Genomic DNA, 19907 nt, shown 5'->3' on the forward strand with positions numbered 1-19907 from the left:
CCATATTTCAGCTGTGGACCACTGAAATGAAAGTTTGAGAAGGGCTGCATTTGTGCCATGGGGAGGTCTGACTGATGGTACCAACTATGTGGTTCTCAACCCTGTACACAGGCTCTTTGGGAGTTCTCAGAGTCCTGCAAGAGGAGAGAGCATGGGAAAACGTGTCCAGGAGGCTATTCTGAGTTTTCCTCTTTGCAGGTGTGTTGTGAGAGATGATGCAGCTGCTCCCCATCAGGCAGCTTCCTGGGGCACAGCTGTGGGCAGCTGAAGCATAACAACAAAATCCCCCAGCCACGGCAGACCATACTGGGCAATGCTGGGTAGAGGGCAGCTGATGGGCTGCTGGGACATGGTGCTGCTCCTGCCTTGTGGCTTGGTACGTTCTGCTCACAGCAGGCAACAGTTGCTGGAGAGAAATCATGCTGTCACTGAGCCTGGTGGAGAATTTCAGCTGGACAAATCACTGAAAGCAGAAGGCCAATGAGAAGGAAACCAGAGGGTGCCTCCCAGATCTGCAAACCACCTCTTTGTTGGAGCTGGGGCACCTATCCCATGGCAGGGAGAGCGATGAAGCACTTTCCCAGCAGTGCGGTGAACTACAGGCCCCTGTCTGGCATGTGGGGAGACAGAAGGTTTGTTAGGGAGCTGCCAAGCCCTGCCTGTAAATGCAAAATCCTTGAGACAGAGGCTGCTAAAACTAAGGGCTGGCAACTCGTAATATAAAATGTTCAGTGCGAGGTGGCTTCTGAAGGACTTTAGAAGTGTTGGGTTTGTCCCCCTTTGCAGGAGAGGATCAGTGTGCTTTCCAACTGGGGTTGTTAAACAATGTGCCATGTGTACCCCAAAAATCTGGGGGCTGTGCATGGACCACAACTCCAAGGGGAGTGCTGGAGGAGTGCAACTCCCGTAGCTCCTGGGGAGCTTCAAAACTACCCATGCCAGGGATCCCAGGCTGCAGGGCCAAATTGACTCTTTCTTCAAAAACATCTTTTTGTAATAGGGAAATTGGAGAAGGGAAACACATTTCAGGGTTTGGCTGTACCCCTACTGCGTCTGCCCACGGAGCGAGCCTGGGCTGGGAGCCTGGTGGTCCCAGGCTGAAATTCCAACAGGGACTGTGCTAAAATTGGGCATCTGGATGGATGTGGACTTGTGTTGGAGACTTTGCCTACATCTGTGTGGTTTACTAGTAGAGATTGAGTCCCTGTACCCTAAGATCTAAATATTCCTTCCTGTGATTTTTTTGGTTAATAACAAATGAATAATATGAGGCCATGCTGCAGCTTCCCAGGGCAGTGATTTCACAGCATATGGCTAAAGAAGCTTTGTTACATGTGCTACAGTGTGGTGTGAGGGCGGCTGACCTATTTGGGGTGTAAAGCCTGCTGAGGTCATGTTGGAGAGGTGTAGAGAGCATCTCTGGAGTGATGCTGCCCGCAGAATACAGCCCGTGAAGGGAGGTATCATCTGAACTACTCCTGGGTTTTATCTTGGAGGAAACCAGCTATGTCCTCCCAAATGGAGTCACAGAAAAAACTTTGCCCTCAAGCATGTGGGCAGCCAGCTGACTAACACCAGAACAGGGAGATGCAGCATAGATGTGCCCTTCAAAACTAGGGAGCAGCCTTAATAGAAAATACACACCAGCACCAGCCACTTTTATCTGTAGAAGAACTGCTTCTGGCCTCTTTGCTGATGAGAACATTGCATGGATTGGCAGACGATGCTCACCAGTCCACAGGTTTGCAGTTCCTGCAGTGTACAGCAAGAAGATGCTCCCGGGGAGTGCATTAAATCATGGAAAACACCAAGGATCCCAGAATAGGCTGTGCCTGCTCGCTGACACCAGGCCGCTGCTCTCTAGCCTGAGGAATACTGTGCCAAGTTCAAGGTTATGGCCTTTTATCTTTTGAGTGCTCCTTGGCCCCAGCCCAAACCACCACAAAAATTGCCTACAGCTCCAGAGCACGTGGCTCCCTGTGCGTAGCGTAGCGGAGCTTCGCTCAAAGGGGTGATGTTCCCCAGTGCAGAAGAGACGTTCAAGGTTTCAGCAGCCTGCTTAGGCAACGCTGTCAGGGCAGCCCAGCTCAACGCAGGAACTGTTAAGGATTGAGCTGAGCATGGGTCTGCTGCAGGAGGTACCACCATAGGCAGCTCCTGCCTTTAAGACCAGAGACGCATGGAATCACGTTGATCCCTTGGGAGACCCTAGGTCCAACCTCCTGCTCCGACAGGGCTGGTTGCTCAGGGGCTTGTCTGGTTGAGTTTTGACTCTCTCCAAGGGCTGAGGCCGTACTGCCACTCTGGGCCCCTGTTCCAGCATTTAACTGCCACCTTGGTGAAAAAATTGCTTAATCCTTCACTAACTACACAAGATCTGTACAATTTTTTGCAGGGGGAAAGGTGGTCGGTGAACTGACAGGGCTCACTGTAGTCACCCAGCCAGTCAGTGGTGGGGAAGTGGAGTGTCTGGAATGACAATTAAGGTTGTTTTCTGGGCAGCCAGGCACCAGGTGTGGCCATGGCCCCTGGGCCTGTTTTGGGGCAAGTGAAGGAGGATCTCATCAATGGCGCCCTGGGCTGTTCCCCTGTGCCTGGCAAAGTGGCAGGGACTCGCCCTGAGGGGACATGGCTCATGGGGAACGCTGCTGACGAGGGAGACATGGCTGATGGGGCAGCACTGTTAATGGGGGAACACTGCTGGCATGTGGGAACATGGCTGATGATGGGGGGACACGGGCTGACAGGTGGACGCCACTGATGGAGGAGACATGGCTGACAGGGGGAGACACCGCTGATGGGGGGCACATGGCTGACGGGGGAGACACCGCTGATGGGCGGGACATGGCTGACAGGGGGAGACACCGCTGATGGGCGGGACATGGTTGACAGGGGGAGACACCGCTGATGGGCGGGACATGGTTGACAGGGGGACACCACTGGCAGGCGGGACATGGCGGGTGGGGGGAAAAATGGCTGACGGGGGGGGTCACGGCTGACAGGGTGACATGGCTGACAGCGACGCGCCGCCCGCCGCCCCGCAGCCGGCTGCTGCCGAGCACCTGCCTGCCCCGGCCCCGGGGCGGCCTGCCGGGCCCAGCGGGCCCCGCCGCGGCGGGCGGGCCACCTCCGGCGCTCCGGGGCGGTGCTGCCCCCCCGCGCCGTGAGGGCGGGCCGCCGCCTCCGCCGTCTCCGCCCCCTGCTCCGCGCCGCTTTGAAGCGGGCTCGGCGGCCGCCCGCCCGCCTAGAGCCGCCGGCGCTCCGCCATGGTGCTGCCCGAGGAGCAGGCCCGGCTGTACCGGCCGCGGCCCGAGCTGCTGCCGGCGGCGCACGTCCCCTCGCTGCCCCACTACGAACGCCTCTACCAGCGCTCCGTGGAGGAGCCGCACGGTGAGCGCCGCCGGCGGGAGCCCGCTCCCTGCCCGCTGTCCCCGGGGGAGAGGGCCGCGGCGGGGCGGGGTAGGCCGGCGGGCGGCGGGGGAGCGGTTCCCGCAAGGCGCCGCCGGTTCCTCCGGGGGCTGCCCGCAGGGTGGGAGGGGAGCGGGGCTGGGGGTGCCGGGCGGGCGGGAGGGGGCGGCTGGGCTGTGGCGAGACCCCACGCGTGGGGTGCAGGAGGGTGGGGGCTGCTCCTCGTGTTCCTTGAAGTGTCGTCTTCCTTCTCCATGCCCGTTTCTGGGTCACGAGCTCTGGCCGTTGCCTTTGCAGAATTTTGGGGTGACATTGCTAAAGAGTTTTACTGGAAGAGTCAGCACACGGGACCCTTTCTGAAGTACAACTTCGATGTGACAAAGGGGAAGATCTTCATTGAGTGGATGAAGGGGGCGACCACCAACATCTGCTACAACCTCCTGGACAGAAATGTCAACGAGAAGAAACTTGGGGACAAAATTGCTTTTTACTGGTAAATTTCTGTTTTTATTATGGTGTAGAACGTGTGTAAACATCGTGCTAAAGTGTACAGTGTTGATTTCTCCTGAGGTGAATTAAAACATGGTAAAACCTGAGAGGCTTTAATCTTTACGTAGGTACAGCAGGTGTTTGCTTTCTGTGTGTTTGAGGAGAGCTGTGCAGTGGAGCTTCTCTGCCCATCCTGGGATGCACAGAAGTGGCCTAGCATAGCAGTGCCAGCTCTGCCTTTGTGGTTGTACCTGCTAAAAGCTAAGAGCAGTCAGATGGTATTGAGGCAGGTGCCACAACTCCCTTGTGAAGTAGGGAGATGTGGGTAGAGATATGGGATAAGGAACAGCTAACATCCAACAGCAAAAAGCAGATTAAACCCATGTCTCCTATTTTCATGTGTTGTGGATCTGGCAAGTTTCCACTCATGGCAGAAAGGTTCTTCTAAAACCTGAGCTTATGTATTGATTCCTTACGCTTGAACACGGATAATACCGTGGTGCTCTCAAAGGCTGGCTTCTCTATGCTACCTGTGGGAAGAAAAGTTATCTTCCAGCCCTATCTGAAGTATGTTTGTATTTTTTTACCAGAGTAGTTACTAGTGTTAAAAGCCATGTGAAACTTGAAATTTTCAGTGATGCAAAGCAGGTTTCATCAGTGATGTCTGAGATCCAGAACTAATGCTCTCCTGCAGAACTAGCTCAGCTGGCACCACAGCTGTGTCCCCAAACTGAGAACAGTGCCTTGCCCACCTGTGTGTGTTGCCGTTTCCCTTGAACTAGCATGCATTTATGTTGCATGGGTATGACTGTATGTGGCAGTACAGAAGCAAAATTAAATGTACCGCTTGTTAGGATGCAGTAACTTGTTGGGTTATGGTGAGTCCCTTCAGCAGAGCAGCTGGAGAAGTCTTACTCTCATTGCAATAAAAATACCAGATGCTCTAACGATGAACAACTGTGCTGCTCTAAGTGATTTTGTGCAGCTGAGGAGTCCCCCCATGTGTGGCTGGTGTAAAGGTGACTAGGGACTACCCTGCTACAGAAAGGAGCATGTTTACACCAGTGTAGTTCTGCCTGCAACTGTAAATCGGGCTCACACTAGGGTTTCTATGCATACATCTACTGCTTCAGTAAAAGAACTACATTTACTGCATAGCAAATAATCATATTGATGAGAGACAGGTGAAATGGTGGAAAGTATTTATTTCCCTGCTAGTTAAGTGCTTTTGCTAACTCACTCAGATGTAGAATGACTGCAGCTTCTGAATGAAAACTCCTTTGTAAACTCCTTCAGGTAAAGGTGTGCCAGTAAACAAAGCTGTTTGGCAGGCCAGGGCTGGCAGCTGTGCTGGCATTTATGGAGGGAGTGGGTGCATTGCTTTTCTTGCCTGTAAATATTTGGTTGATAGGCAGCAGCATACAGCTCAAATTTGGTCTTGATGAAGATTTTTCTTGTTAGTTATTCTGGCAGCCTTTGTGGGGGTATTTGTGATGCTGAGCAAAACTTGCAGTGGATATTGAATTGGTGGGTGTTTGTCAGTCATGATGTTTGCAGTGCTGAAAAATAAGGTGTCTCTTACTTCTTAGTAGACAGTTTCCCTTGACTATTTTGGGATAAAACTCTCCTAGCATGGTTCTGTCACAGGTGACTTGGCATTGGGGTGTCTGGAGCTGTCAGCTGGGAATGCCAGTGGGAGGGATGGAAGAGGCATGCTGAACATGACGTGTCCGGTACTGACGTGCGAGTTTGTGGCACTGAGGTCTTAAGGAAGCGGAGCTAAGGGTTGCGACTCGAAAAATGACTCTTCTAGGAGCATGCACATGCCTTTCTGGACACATGCTTTTCTTCAGTAACAAAATGTTAATTGCTGTCTTCTTGTCCTTTCACATTTTGTGTTTAATGTTCTATTGAATAAGCCTGCTTTCCTAAAACACTTGAGACTTGTCACACGGTCAAAAGAGCCTCTGAAAGCCAAAGAGGATTCCTAGGAAAAACTTGGATATTTTAAATACCTTGGCCAGTTGCTTGCTTCTAAGAATGTCTATAGTTTGCTAGATGGCAGAAGGTGCTGAGATTATACTAAGGCGTCAGTGACTGCATGGCTCAGGGCTTTGAAAAGATACAAGATTATGGTCTTTGTGTTCAGAGAGGAGAAATTAGGGAAAAAGTGGATAATGTTTCCAGGCGTTACCGAGTATCTCTGAGAAGAGAGGGGTCCTGACAAAACTCAGAGCTGCTGTGCGTTGCTGGCTGTGGCTGTCTGGAGTTTTGCATGGGCTGGAAGGAATTGAAGTGATTCATCCGGATCTGTTATGGCCAAGCTGCTCTGAAGGTTCCTGCATCACTGCTGGTTCGAGACTGCCCAGATCTGCTCTGCTCAGAGGGTCTAATCCCAAGCCACATGGGATTGCTCTTTCAGCACAAAGGGCAGTACATGGGGTTGCTTCATGCTGCAGAATTTGTACATAGGTGACGTTTAATGTTGCAGTATCATCCTCTTGGTGCTGTTAGGACTATGTAGTTCAAACGACCATCCTGAGTCTGTAGGAAACGCATTTTCCTGTTGCCTGTTTCACTATGATCTCTCTTGCTGATTGTGAACGTTACAAGTATTTCTGTCCCTGCTGCTTTTGATTCCTCTTTCTCTGTTTGGTATTGCTGATGTGGCCTAAAAAGGAACCAGAAGCTCCAGGAAATGTTTCTAATAAAGTGCTGCTCTCAAAAGTGAAATCTCTTTCATAATTGCTTGGAAAGGCTGAAGTCAGTAATTGAACTAATTGAAGTCAGGCTGTGGTTACTGTGCAGGTAGATACCTACGCTGGCTTTCATGGGCCTTGCAGGCAAAATGCACTGGACAAACTAGCTGGGACACTGAGGGCACTTGCAGGGGACTTGAAGGAGTGCTGAGGACTTCATCTGTGGTGGGTAGTGTTAATTAGAGCAGGACCACAGTGTGTCTTCACCGAGCTGTAGGCATGCCTGCGTCGCATGGACAAACACTTAGCTCTGTGCTGAAGTGCCTGTTAATAATCCCATATAAACATCAGCCTGGGCAGCTTTTGGAGGTAAAAATATAACCAGGTGGGAATTAAAAAGGCAAAACACTTATTACAAGACTCTAATTAGACCCTGGTGTGTGAAGATACTTGGATGAAGCCTCTTCTCTGTGTAACCTGTATGTAGCTGAAGCATTAAGTTCTTGCCTTTGTTTCTCAAACCAGTCAGCCCAGCTACAGTACTGGTGGTGCCTGGTGGGACCAGGGGGCAAGGGCAGGAGGTAGAGCTCAGCACACTATTTCTAGCCCCCCTGTAGCCTAGGTGTGTGGGCTTAGCAGGGTGCTGCTGGCTTCTGCCATCTTTGGAAGAGCATATCAATTTTCTGCTTTCTTATGCTCGCATATGAAATAACACATCTAGAAAGGAGAAACAAAGATAGTAAAGGCTGCCAGAGCTTGCTGGAGCTTTGTTTAGACAAAAGAATAACTGCCTATCGTCCCCATTCTGGGCTAGAACAAACATGACATGCAAAGATAAAATGGAGAAGGTGGTTTTTGTTTTGTTTTGGTGTGGTTTTTTTATTTGTTTTGGTTTGTTTTGTTTTTTTAAAAAATATAATAAAGGACTTAGGGGCTTGTAGCTGTGAGATTTCTTCCAATAAATCTTTCTGTAAGGAAAAAAACAACTACAGAGCATGTTTAAAAAAAAAAAAAAAGAAGCAGAACTCTATTTGGGAGCACTTCTGGAGGTTTTTATTAGGAAACTGGAAATACTTTTTGGGCAGGAGCCTTCCAGAGAGGATACGGATTGTCAAACACCAATTGGGTCTAAATGCGCTGCTGGGGCCAAATGGGACAAGCCTACACCTGCTGGTTCCCGGGGCCCCAGCAGGCTACTGGTGCACCTCGATCTGGTGGCTGTCCCTCACCATGGAGTGCTTCATTCTGGGATGTGCCATCCCAGAGTCGAGAACAAAGCCAGATGAAGCTGTGTTTCAGTTGTATTTCTGCTGTAAAGGCCTGGACCTCATCTGTTGGCAAAAATAATCTTGCCTTAAACTGGTGAGAACAAAGTGCTTGGTCTCCATCATGCAGATCAGCACTGTGTTTTGTTTTTCTCTTTAGATATCTTCGCAGGTATCAGTCTTCCATTACTGTCATATGTGCAGATGCTGTGACTGAGGATGCTGGCTGTTAACATCCAAGACTTTCAGAAGTACTCGGCTCTGCTATTCCCACTGGCTTCAGGACTTTGGAGTGTCCTGTGCCAAACCTAATTTCTTTGATAACTTGTCATACTTCCAGTGATGCAGCCTCTTTCAACACTGTTCTGATAGTGAAAGCACATCCCTAAATAACATAGTTTGTTTAAAGAACAAAAATTCACCACGGGGAAGGTTGCATTTACTGATATGCGTTTGCAGGCAGATGCCCGCAGACTGCTGAGAGCAGTCAAAGCTACGTTGCAGGTGCTACCAAACAGCTATACCCAATGCTGCTGTTCCGCTGTTACTACTGTGGAGGGATTACTTCTGTTAGGGGAATCCCAGTAAGCTCTACAGCAGTGAGAAGCGTTATGGAGAAGTTACCATGTGTTTGGTTTATGCTCACAGCACTACCAGGCTCAGCACAGCCCCTTTCCCTGATAGGGATCCTCTATGGGAAAAGGGGGTTTCAGGCCCACTCAGCCCTGAAAATAAGGCTTTCTGGGGTGCATCCTCAGCAATCCATATCATCTCCCCATTGTGTGTGCTGAGAGTGGAGTGATAAATTGGTGGTCTTGGCAGATATTAATTATTTTTGAAGCATTGCTGGACAGTACAATGGTCTGCTTCTGGAAATCAGGCAGATTAGGTGCACCTAAAGTAGGTAATAAAATACATTGAATGTACTTTCATTTTATTAGGCTATAGATCTTGTACTCTCCTTCAAGGGCAATGATAGTTGTAGCTTTCCATCACAGAAAGGGTAGCTGTCTTCTGGTGGGTTTTGTGAAATCTTCCAGCCTGGGAGGGCGTTTACAAGACTGACGGCATCTGCCTGAATGCTTTATAGCAGTGTTTCTTGTACCTCCAAACGAGAACATCTCTGCTTTGTGGGGCCCTCTCTGACTCTGAGGCTGTGTGGGTAGTGCAGGAGTGAGAATGGTGGAAGCATCAATAGAAACCTGGTATTACAACAAGGAGTAAAGGGAGTAGCTGTTGTATCTCAGACACATCCAGGTCATGTGCTTTCCTGATTTCTTTGGTGGAATTCTTCCTCTGTCAGTTCTGGGACAGTCACCAACCAGTATGGTTAGTGCTGTGGCAGTAGTGCAAACAGTCGCTGTGTTCGGATGCTCGTATACAAGTGCAAACTGGGATAGGAGGGACTCATGGCTTGTCCTCAGGTGTAGGTCCCTGGCTTTTCTCCATTGGTGGATGGAGTCTCCATCTTCAGCTGTGGGCTGTTTAAAGCAAGGCCATGCTGGACTCAGTATTAACTGATTTAACGTAATTACTCTGATTGCCCTACTGTGGGTTTGGTTGTAGATGAGATACAAAAGTGGTGCTGCCCCAGGGCAGCGTGGTGATGCCTGCTTAAGGGTTTGGAGAGTCTTGGTTTGGCCTGAGGGGCTGGAAAACACAGGGATCATGGCATGAAGCTTGTTTCCAAAGGCTGTATGTGTGTGTGCCGAGACCTGGCATCTGCCGGTTTTCTTCTGTCATATCTCAAGGTTCTTCTGTCCCAAGTGTTTCTGTTAATGGCTTGCACTTGTGTGCTGCATCCTGTGTCCTCCTTATTACTAGTGAAATCTCTGAGATAGTTACCAGGTGAGCAGTTGTGCCAATGGGATGAACTAAATATAAGAGAGCAGTGAAATACCTTCTTCAGGCAGGTACTGTCCTGTGGGCTTCCAGTGTGTGGGGTGTGTTTTCCTGGATGCTGAGAGTCAGGGTTTTGAGCATCATGTTACTCAGACAGCTGGCAGGCACGGAATTACTTGAAATTGTTTTTCCCTTCCAAGGGCTGACTCGGAAGCAGAGCTTGACTCATCCCTGTCAGGTGCACATACTGGTTTGCAGGGAGATGCCGGGAAGGATGGTTGGTTTGTTTGGGAGATCTCAAGCCCTGTTCTTGCTCTGCACAGCCTTTTCTGTCATAGGATGCAGGGCAGGGGCGGGAAGCCGGCAAGTGCTCTCAGCCTCATGCTTTTCTGCTCTGCAGTGCAACAAAGGAAGGGAGCAGGTATTAAAAGTTGGGGATCACTTGATTACACAGTGCCTGTGGTCTCCTGTGGTTTTGCCCATTCAGAAGCACCCCTGGACTTGTGCCTCTGTGGGAGGGCGTTAAGCATTATTGAAGGCTTTCACTGGAAGTAGCCTTTACTGAGCTCATATAACCTGTAATCCTGCTGCTGTAGGCAGAATGGGACTTTTCTCCTCTGTTAAGTCAAGTCTGTAAAGAAAGAAGGCACTCGAGCAGCACTTGTGTGGTTGCTCCGTGGCTGAGCAGTAAGGAGAGGGGGTTGTGTAAGCTCTCCTGCTTGGGAACACACAGCGGCAGCAGTCTTGACTCAGGGGAGCAGCTTTCGTTCGGGTTGTGTCGGAGCTGTTTGCTCCCAGCCTTTTGCTCTGAAACCCTTGGTAGCTGTTACTGGCAGGCATACAGCATCCATCTATATAAATACGAGGTAATATCCAGGAAGTATTTGACCAGATAAACAAGTTGGATGTCAATAAGTGCCCAAATGGCATGCGCCCCAGAGGACTGCAGGAACTTGAATGTGAAATTGCAGAGCTGCTGGCCAGGGTGTGCTGTGTGTTATTGCAAAGGGCTGCTGTGCCAAGGATTGGGAGGTTGCCAGCTCCACTCCTTCTAGAGAGGGCAATAGAGGAGGTCCTGGGAACTAGTAAATCCAAGTTGCATCCCTGGTGGTACAGTGGAATCAGGTCACTTTGAGCATGGACCAGTGCAGTCTGCTTGGAAAGGTGATGGAGCTGCTGTAAAGTGAAGTCCTGCTGGCAGACCCGCCAGAGTGAAGGCGGGTGGCACTGAGTGCACAGATACGGCTGTTCTCAGGCTGCCTTAGTGAGGTTTCCCACAAAGCATTGTTCAAGAAAGTAGTTTAACTGTGAATGGAAGACACGTCTTTCTGTGGAGCTGGTTTAGGCTTACCCTTTGCTTCCTCACTTTTAATGGTCACTTTTCAGGACCAGCAGCAGGTCCCTCAGGGATCAATGTTGAAACTGCAGTGCTGATGGTGGCCAGCCTCATGTGCCCTCCATAAACAGCATCTCCTGCTGCTGCTGCTCCTGGAGACAAAACGCTGGACCCTGGTTCTGACCCAGTGTGGTATTTTGTTTGTCTAAGAGGGTCTTGGCTGAGCTGCTGTGAACATCCCAGTGCTGAAGTGCAATACTGCCATGTAAATGAGACCTGTGGCTTCCTTTATGTTCTTATTTGGTATTTTTTCCTCATGTTGTTCATTGATGTGACAGAGGGTCTGGTTCTGTTGATCCAGCACAAGGGATTTAATAATTTTTCATTAATTGCTTCTTGCACCCCTATCTTAAAATGTTGGCTTAGACCCTGTCTAAAGCCACCTTTCTGCATGGTTCTGGGCGTGTGGTTGACAATAATGGGGGAAGTAGAGATGGGGGGGGTGTGCCCAGACAATAGCTCCCAGATTTTCTCACGTCTGTGAAACTTGTATCTTGTAACACTGGCAGATATTACAGGCACCTTGATATGTTTTAAGAATAGTTTGCTTACTGTTGGGAGGGGCACCGAAGTTATGCAATGGTGGCATATTGTGAATACTGGCAGGAGAGTTGAAACTTGGGGTGGATAAATGGAGTTCATGGACAGAGAGGATGGTGAACTCCTGTATGGGTTCAGGACATGGAAGATCAGAGCCTTCAGTTTGCTCATTGGACTAGAAAACCTGATTATTTTATTTCAGCTGTGTGAATGGCTTGTGTGTTCTCCCTTGGCACCCTGGTGTGAATGGAGCAGAAGTGGACAAGGACTCAGGCTCGATGTGGATGAGACTTGCTCCAAGTAGTGGCATTTACAGGGGACAAAGTGATTAGGCTTTGCCAAAAGAGGTGTGAGGGGGTGCTTGTTCCAAGCATGGCATTTTTCTCATGAGTAGTTGCATTTGTTGTGCCTGGTGGGCTTTCTGTGCCCAGAGCTGTTAGGCTGCAGTATTGATTGCCAATGCTTTGACAAGACCTCTTGACTCCCACCAGCGCAATGAGCTTGCCCTTCCCTCATGTGCCCAGCCTAGAGTCGGAGCTGTTGCACACGGCTGGAGCAGGGTTTCAGTTTTCTGTTTGCGTTTCTGCACATTCCTTGTTGTAAATACTGAAATGTGGTGTGATATGAAACCGCGAGCCCTGGCAGTTCTCTGTAAATTCAAAGCCCGTCACTTTCGCAGGTGTTACCTCCCTTCTTTAGGGGAATCCCTCAAGGAAATCAATGGCCTTCCTCGTTCCTTTTTCACACCTGTGTACCTGATAGTGAAGCATGTTTCGTATTCCTGTTGCCACTGACCATCTTCTAAGAGATGTTCCTTGTATAGAATGAGATGACGGTCCAGCAGGTGACATCTGGCCATCACCTGCAGAGGTTTCTGAGGCATGAAGTTGAAATGTCCACCAAAAATCTGATTAGAAGTTTAATTTCCTGTCCTGGCCTTGCTGGATATTGTTTGAGCCTCCACTGAAATCAGTTTGCCTGGCTTTCAGTGTTTCTAGAAGGTCTCCAAAATTTGGCAGTATGCTCCACCCAGAGATGTAGTATTTCCCAAAATGGGGTATTTCCCAGCTGCAGGCAGCTTGTTGACTATTTTACTTATAGAAGATTCATGCAGGATACGTTTTGTGGCCCGATGGCAAATTGTTTAAACAAGGAATCAGCTGTGTTGTGCTGGAAATAAGCTCTCCTCCTGTTGGACTGGTAAAAATAGTCCGTGCTCCTCTGAAAATGTTACTTATGGTAAACATCTAAAATGTTTCCTTTCAGAATCACAGATTCTCTCGTGTCAAACTCTTGCATTCTTCTACAGCGTTCTGTGGATTTGGCTCGCAGGGTTAGAAGTGCTGGCTGAGGTCAGCCACACTCAGTGACCTACTGCATAAGTCTTGCATATGAGCTCTGTTGCAACACTATAATAATTTTTTTAAGTTTTTTTAAAAAAAAAAACAAATTTTTTTGTTTAAAAATCTTAAACTTTTCTCTAAATAAAATAGGTAAAAAGCTATTGTTTTTCTTCATTGACTGTTCTCCTGTGTTGTAAAATACTTAAAGTAAGAACATAGGTACAGTTAATGCATATCCTTTTGGCTTGATGGTTATTCAATATCAAGCAAGTAGGAAAAATGTGAAGCCACAGAGGAGCAGAATTCCCCTTGCTGCTGAGCAGATACCCGTCATGCTGCTGATACCATCACTGAGGTATTTCCATGTGGTCTGTATTACTTGTAAACTGCCTTATTTTGTCAAAGGTGGCAAAATAATAGTAGATTTTCCCCCAAAACAGCAGACTTGCTGACTGCTGTTGATCCTGTCTTCTCTAAAGCTGTTACCCTTGAGTGTTGGCTCTCAGGTGTGAACGCAGGCTGTACAAACACCATCACATTGACTTTATTTGCTTGCTTATGTTGGCTGATGAACCAGCAGCAGTGTAAGCCGGGAGGTGTTGATTCCTGTAGAGATGTCTGATCATCATCCCACAGTCTAAAGAAAGGGGCTTGAAGTAGATTTTTAGGGCGTAGCCTGGCAGATGAGTGGGAAAATTGGAGGGAATTCTGGAGGGTCAATAAATAAAGGAATGATTTTGGAGCAGTGTCCACCTCCAGCTGGGCTCTGCTGTAGGCATCGCTCAGGGTATGGTGAACAGTGGTTGGACTGCACAAGATAAATATTATTTCTTTAGATGCCTCTGGGACTTGTTCAGGTTCTGAAAGGCTGCAAATAGAAAGAGTAGCTGAGAATGTATTTAATGAGAAGGAAGGACAGAAAGATTGATGCAGTTTTTCCTGTGGGACACTAGCAACCATGCAGGGTGTTGGGTGTTTTCTTTGTAGGCTGCGTTTCCATGTGACTATTTTTAAAGGTGATTAGAAGACTGATTCCCTGATCGTAGAGCAGATGGTGGCCCAGTGTCCCTTTAGAAATACGCTCCATTTTAGCTGCTTTGTAAAATAAAATGTGCCTGCACAGTAATGCCTGCGTTTGAGTCAGTTGGGCTGGAGAGGATGGGTGTTGGGGGCTGGACATAGTGCATCGTGCTCTGCAGAGCACAGGCCTCCTGCTTTGGCACAGCACAGCATTGTTTCCCAGCCTGCTTTGGGTTTCCTTACAGCAATAGGAACCTGTTCATCCTAGTTACATGATCAACTTTTAGTTGAGATGGTTTGGCTCAGAGATGGATTTGACAGTGGAGCTTTGTTAGGCCCTACCTATGTATGGGGGGCACTGGAGGGGAAAATCATAGGGTGGCTTTAATGCAGGTCTCAGCATTAACTGTATGGTTTTAGAAGGTGATGCTGTTAAATTGATAAGATTTTTCTTTTCCCTGGGACTTCTGTTGCCAGGTTTACTCAACAGCGTTCTCTCAGTGCTGCCAAATACTTCTGAACCTACTGGGAAAACCTTTTCACCAGCCGCTCCCAGGCTACGCTCCATCATTACACAACTTCTTTGTTGATCTGTGTCATGATGCAGCAGGATTCGAGTATGACTGCAGGGACCGTAGAGGCTGAGCTTTGTGGTAAACCTTTTACTCAAAAAGCCTCTCAGTCTTCCCAGAGCTCCTTTGGGTATTTGCTGCCATGTGTTACTGCCATGGGAGATAGGTGACGGTAAGCATGGGCAGGGCTGGGCAATCTGTTCTGTTATTATGAAAGGTTCTCATGAAGGTGTTTTGCAAACCTGTTTCAACCCCCACCCCCGTCTCCCTCCTGGAGTCAGTGGAGCAGACCCTGCCAGAGACCCTTCTGCTTTGGGCAGTATCTCTAGGAGCATTTCCATATGGAACAACCCATGCAAATACAAGCATTTTTTCCTGATGAAACGGTGTCTTTTTCTGATTATCTTGCACAGCTGGTTTCTCCAAATTTCACATTTCAATGTAATCTGTTTTCTCAAGGACAGAGTTTTAAAGGGGGCTCTCTACTCGAGTGCCGTTCCTGTGTCAGATGGGATAAGCAAGGCTGGGGCTAGAGGGAGAAATCGTATTTTTTCAGTCTTGGCAGCTGTTGTTCCCAAACCACCAAGCTGGCTCCAGACAGACCCTTCTTCAGGCTGCAGGTTTCCTGGGTCTCCTGAGAACAGCCAAGACCAAGTGGCAGCAGGAGGTTTGTGAGCAGCTGATAGCCACGGTAGCTGAGCACGCAGCCCATGCATGCTAGCGCAGACGTTGGAAAGGCCCGGGGCTCTCGCTGCCCATGCAGTGTGCACGTGAGCCTGTTCCCCAGATGGCAGGAGCTCATCCCCACCGAGCTCTGCCTGGCATTTCAGCTGCTCTAATTCTGGATGCGGGGTGGATTGGGTGACCTTGCACGTGAGGACGTGCCACCGTGCAGGAGCCTGCAGTAGAGGAAAGCTCCTTCCTTCTCATACCATGCTCTGGGGAGAGGCTGCTGGTGGAGCAGGCGCTGGAGAACTTGCTGTCTACATCCCATGCCTCTCATGCACCAGCCTGGTCCCATGCTTAGGAGGGGTTTTGGGCTCTGAGCATATTTTAGTTTAGATGGCACTAGAGATGTTTTAGGGTGGACATTCCCACAGTCCCCGTCTCTGCTCTGCTGGAGGCTTTCTGCAGTTTCCCACCATGCAAATTCTCCCCATGATATTGCATCATCTGAGAGAAGGTCCTTTCCCTCTCCCACCACCATTTCCAAACTGGGAGTCCCTGTTTCTTTAAGGGTGCTTTCCACGAGCTAAAATGCAGAACCTTTTTCCTGCATTAGGCAAAACTGCTCTGTGGGCTGCTGTTGCCTCTCTGCTGGTCAGGGAATTAAACCTGGTGGCTTTGAGGTGGTTTGCTTTGCTCTGAAAACTTACCTTCCAGGTGCCCCACACCCCAGCTGTGCTTGGCAACTTTGGGTCAGTGCTTTTATTTGAGGGCGATGTGGTCACAGGAGCTTAGAGGAGAAACTTAAATGATCTTCGGCCCCTTTGGTCCTCAGTGGGAGTGTTTACAGGGGTCAGGTAGGCTTTGGCTTTGTGCCCTAGTTTGCTTTGGTCTGTGATTTTTCTGTTTCTGACTGCCTGCAGATCTGCAGATGGTCTGGCAGATCTTGAAAACCTGTAAGACTTCACTTGCTCAGCTTCATTTCATCATTTTCTCTTATACACGAGCTTCTCTTAGTGGTGTTTATAACCCTTGCAAACCACAATTATCATTGGCAATTACCTTGAAAACCATAATTCTCACTGATGCAACCTGTGCTTCCTGCTGCTCCATGCAAGTGCTGAGGTAGTGTTGCACAGGGAAGTTGTATTAATCCGTTACTCAAACAGATTATGCAAATAATTGTTACTTAGAAATCTGGTGAAAGAGAGAAACCAAACTGCATTGCTGATTTGTTTTTGGGTTAGCTTTGCTTTGGGTGCTCTGGGAAGTGCACATCCTCTTGGCCCGTGAGCTGTAGCAGATTAACAAGTTACCACCATCTCCCCCCGCACAGCTTGTTATGGGCTCAGCTTGCTTGGATGGGCAATGCAAGGCTTGCTTGGTTACGTGATGAGTGGTTGAAGCAGACCAGTGCTTTGAAAAGTCCTGTAGTCAGCCCTGATGCTTGGCAGAGCACAGTAACTTCTTAACCTGCTTTGGTGCAAATACCCCCAAGTGCATCTGGCCACAGCTTCCCTCTCCCACACTGCTGCTCTGCATCCCTGACTGCTCCACAGGGGCAACGCTTGAGTTAACGTGGCTCTCAAGAAATCCTTGCCTCCTCCTACAAATTATTTTCCCTACTGCACAATTTATGTGCAACACTAAATCTTTTGCTTAGCTGATTGTGGTCACTCATACAGGGAAGCTTAACCTTGATTTAGCTACATGGGCACCAGGTCAAATAGGTGTGCAGCTCTGCATCTCCAAGGTCAAACTCCCAGCTGAGCAGGCAGTCAGTCCACGATCCTCCTGTAAGCGTGGTTTTGCCACAGAGGTGGTAAGTGTTCAGGTTTCCCACCTGAAGTTTTCTTCCTCCCTTGCCCAGGGTGACTTCTCCATGTGATTGTTTCTTGTTGAGATGCTGGTAGGGCCACCGGAGGCATGTACTGTGGGGCTTGTGTGCATCATGGTGCCTGTTCAGAAGTGGAGAGCCTGTTATTTTAACTGCTGGCAGAAGGGAGCAGTATGATAAGTGCTCTGCGGAGCCTGTGCTTCCTCTAATATGTTGACAGGGACCTATTTTGTACAGACCTTGGCACCGCTGTCCTGCACATCGCTGTGATGATGGTCCTGATGCCCTTGGGCTATCTGGTCCTGGCAACGAATGGCTCCAGGCAGCTAGAAAGCTATCATCTTTGCATGAAACCTGACTTTTTCAACAAAGCACCGATTTCTAGGAGAAAGCCTGCCTTAGAAGGTCCCCAGTTGTGCATCTGTGTGCTTAGTTTAAAGGACTTACATTTACTTAGTTGATGGGTGGTTCAGCTGAGTCCATATGGCCAAAAATGCCTTTCTCTAGCTGAGTGTGCACACAACATGCAGTATGTAAAACATGGGCTTCTCAAGTGCTAAAAAACTCAAATACGTTCCTGCTGTGACCCAGACGATACTGTAAAATTTTGGATTACTAGTTGCTAAATGCAGGACTCTGTTTGAGTGAGATGAGAAAAACATCAGGCTCAAATTGTGTTTCGCCATGTATTTCATCTAATGATGTATCTGGGAAGTTTGGGGAGCTGAAAATTGGTTTTTCCTCTCAGAAGAAGGCTTGCTGTTAGATCAAAGATCACACGCTAGCAATCGCAGCAGTGCTGCTGCCAACTATTTTCATCACTGGTTCTTAAAGGATATATTTGAGAGATGTTGGATTCTGCAGGGCTTGGGCTGCATGCTGTAGGTATGGAGGCGAGCACTGCAGTCATGTTTTCAGAAGCATGAGGGTTTTTATTTTATTTTTATTTCTTTTTCAATTTAATTTGGACAAGCGGGTCTGTGTGAGAAGCTCAGGACTGACAGTTCTTGCTTTTATCTGATGGGCACCAAAGGGAAGATGCCGCTTGCAGAACTTTGCTGCCAGGAATTTACAGGCTCGCTTTTGACGCACAGAGTACTTGGTAGCATGTGAGTGGGCATTCCTTTAAATGCCCTGTCTAAAATACATAATTCTCTGGGCTTTTGTGCCAGAGAAGAGGACAGAGCAATCTCTGAGTGCTGCTGTAGCCTGCTGAGCGTAGCTGTGGGCACTCCAAACTACTTTCAGATGCGGGGAGCCTTAAAGCAACTGCCTGCTCTTGAGAGACTGCTCGGAGGCATTTGCTGGAGATGTGGTGAAAGAAGGCGTCTTGTCCTGTAGAAACGTTGATGTGACTCATTTCCCATTAAGCACAAGATAATTTCCCCCGCTGATGCTAGTGGGGCTCTTTCGCAGTCACGCGAATGAATGGAAAGGACTCTGAAAGCCCTCTGAAAATCCTTGCAAAAGTCTTAACTTCTCTTTGACTTTGCTCTGCGTTTCTCCCGCAGTGCCCTGTGCATGCTGGCTTTGAGGACAAGCCTGGGTGCATTCCCTGGCCTGGATTTCCCTCCTGAAGCCTGGTGAGGAGGACCTGGCGTATTTCTTGTGAGATGCACTTCTTGTGTGCAGGGAGAGCCGGGATGTTTGAGCCGTGTCTTGCACCCGGGTGGCGCAGGGCAGGGCAGGTCCCTGTCCCTCGTGGGTACCACGTGCAGAAGGCAGCGTAGCTCTGCCCAGAGGGAGTGTGCAGGGCTGCTCACCGCAGAAGCTGCGTTTTGGTGTGGCCTGGCTGCTGTCTCCCCTCGGCTGCCAGGCAAGCGTAGGGTGCTCAGCACAGCCTTTTACATAGGCTCTGTCTCCATCCCATCACCAGCCCATCTTGCAGCAGCGACCACCCCAGCCTGAAGCAGATCAGCACCTGCAGACACCTGTTTGCAGAGCGGGGCACGGCCAGGCTCTGTTGGAATCTGTTAAGGAGATGTATTAGAAATGCAGCCAGTGAAGGCTCAAGGCAGGGAGCTGAGCGTTCGTGGAGAGTGGGATTGCAGGGCTTGTGTTGGAGGACTCGCAAGTTTTGCACACAGAGGAGAGCCTTCCTCTCCCTTCTTAGGCAGGTATTGCACCAGCAGGTTGATGGGCAAACCCGATTGCCCTGGCACAGGGAACCGCCATGCTTTCTGCTGTGTCCTTGGCTAAGGCTGCTGCCAGCGAAAACAGCGCTTCACCTACAGCGCCCAGCTGAGCTGCAGATAGCACACATGGCCACGGGCTGCTTTCTGCCTACCTGCCTTACATGGGAAGCCTTCCAGATGGGACAGCCTGTGCTAGTCTTTCCTCCTAATGTGTTTCTCTCTTAGCAAAGGTTGTAATTAGATCCTATGCTGCAGCAGAGCACGGGCAAAGGGACGTCCCTCCTCCCTGCCCTGTTCTGCAGGTTTATGCTAGGCTGGGGGCTGGGTTGCCCAGGGCCTGCCTGCAGTGCCCAGCAGACCCCAGTGCAGACATCTTCAGGTGAGGGATTAGTGGTCTGGAATGCTTCAGCTTGCATTTGGAAGCATTATAATTGTCTTTAAGAGATATTTTGTGGCAAGGCTCATTGCTGAGAGGCAGAGCTGTACACGTGGTGATACTGCATGCCTGAACCCAAGCAGGTTTGCACAGCGCTGGCCTTGAAGGTGCTGCATCCATGGTGTAGATGCACCAAGGAAAACCTCTGCACAGGGAGGGAAGGCACTCAGCCTGCAGCCAGATGCAACAGAAGCAGATGCTCTTCCTTCGAGCCAGATCGGTTACAGCTGCTCAGTCCAGCACTGAAATAAGCTCTTGG

At 49.2% G+C, this 19907-nt stretch overlaps 1 protein-coding gene across 3 annotated transcripts in view; it reads left to right on the forward strand.

Moving 5' to 3' along the window:
• Positions 1-3204: 3204 nt before the first annotated feature.
• The window catches only part of ACSS2 (acyl-CoA synthetase short chain family member 2), a 33943-nt gene continuing 17240 nt past the window's right edge, over positions 3205-19907 (forward strand). For 2 of the 3 annotated variants that reach the window (XM_072879150.1, XM_072879151.1), the window contains exons 1-2: positions 3205-3390; positions 3706-3901. In XM_072879150.1, coding sequence (XP_072735251.1) covers positions 3267-3390; positions 3706-3901 — 320 coding nt within the window. In that variant the 5' untranslated portion in view covers positions 3205-3266. Of the gene's footprint in view, positions 3391-3705; positions 3902-19907 lie in introns of those variants that run through there. The other variant, XM_072879152.1, reaches the window with a different exon arrangement.

This window comes from Ciconia boyciana, chromosome 14, assembly GCF_034638445.1.
Source record: "Ciconia boyciana chromosome 14, ASM3463844v1, whole genome shotgun sequence".
Classification (NCBI taxonomy): Eukaryota; Metazoa; Chordata; class Aves; order Ciconiiformes; family Ciconiidae; genus Ciconia; species Ciconia boyciana.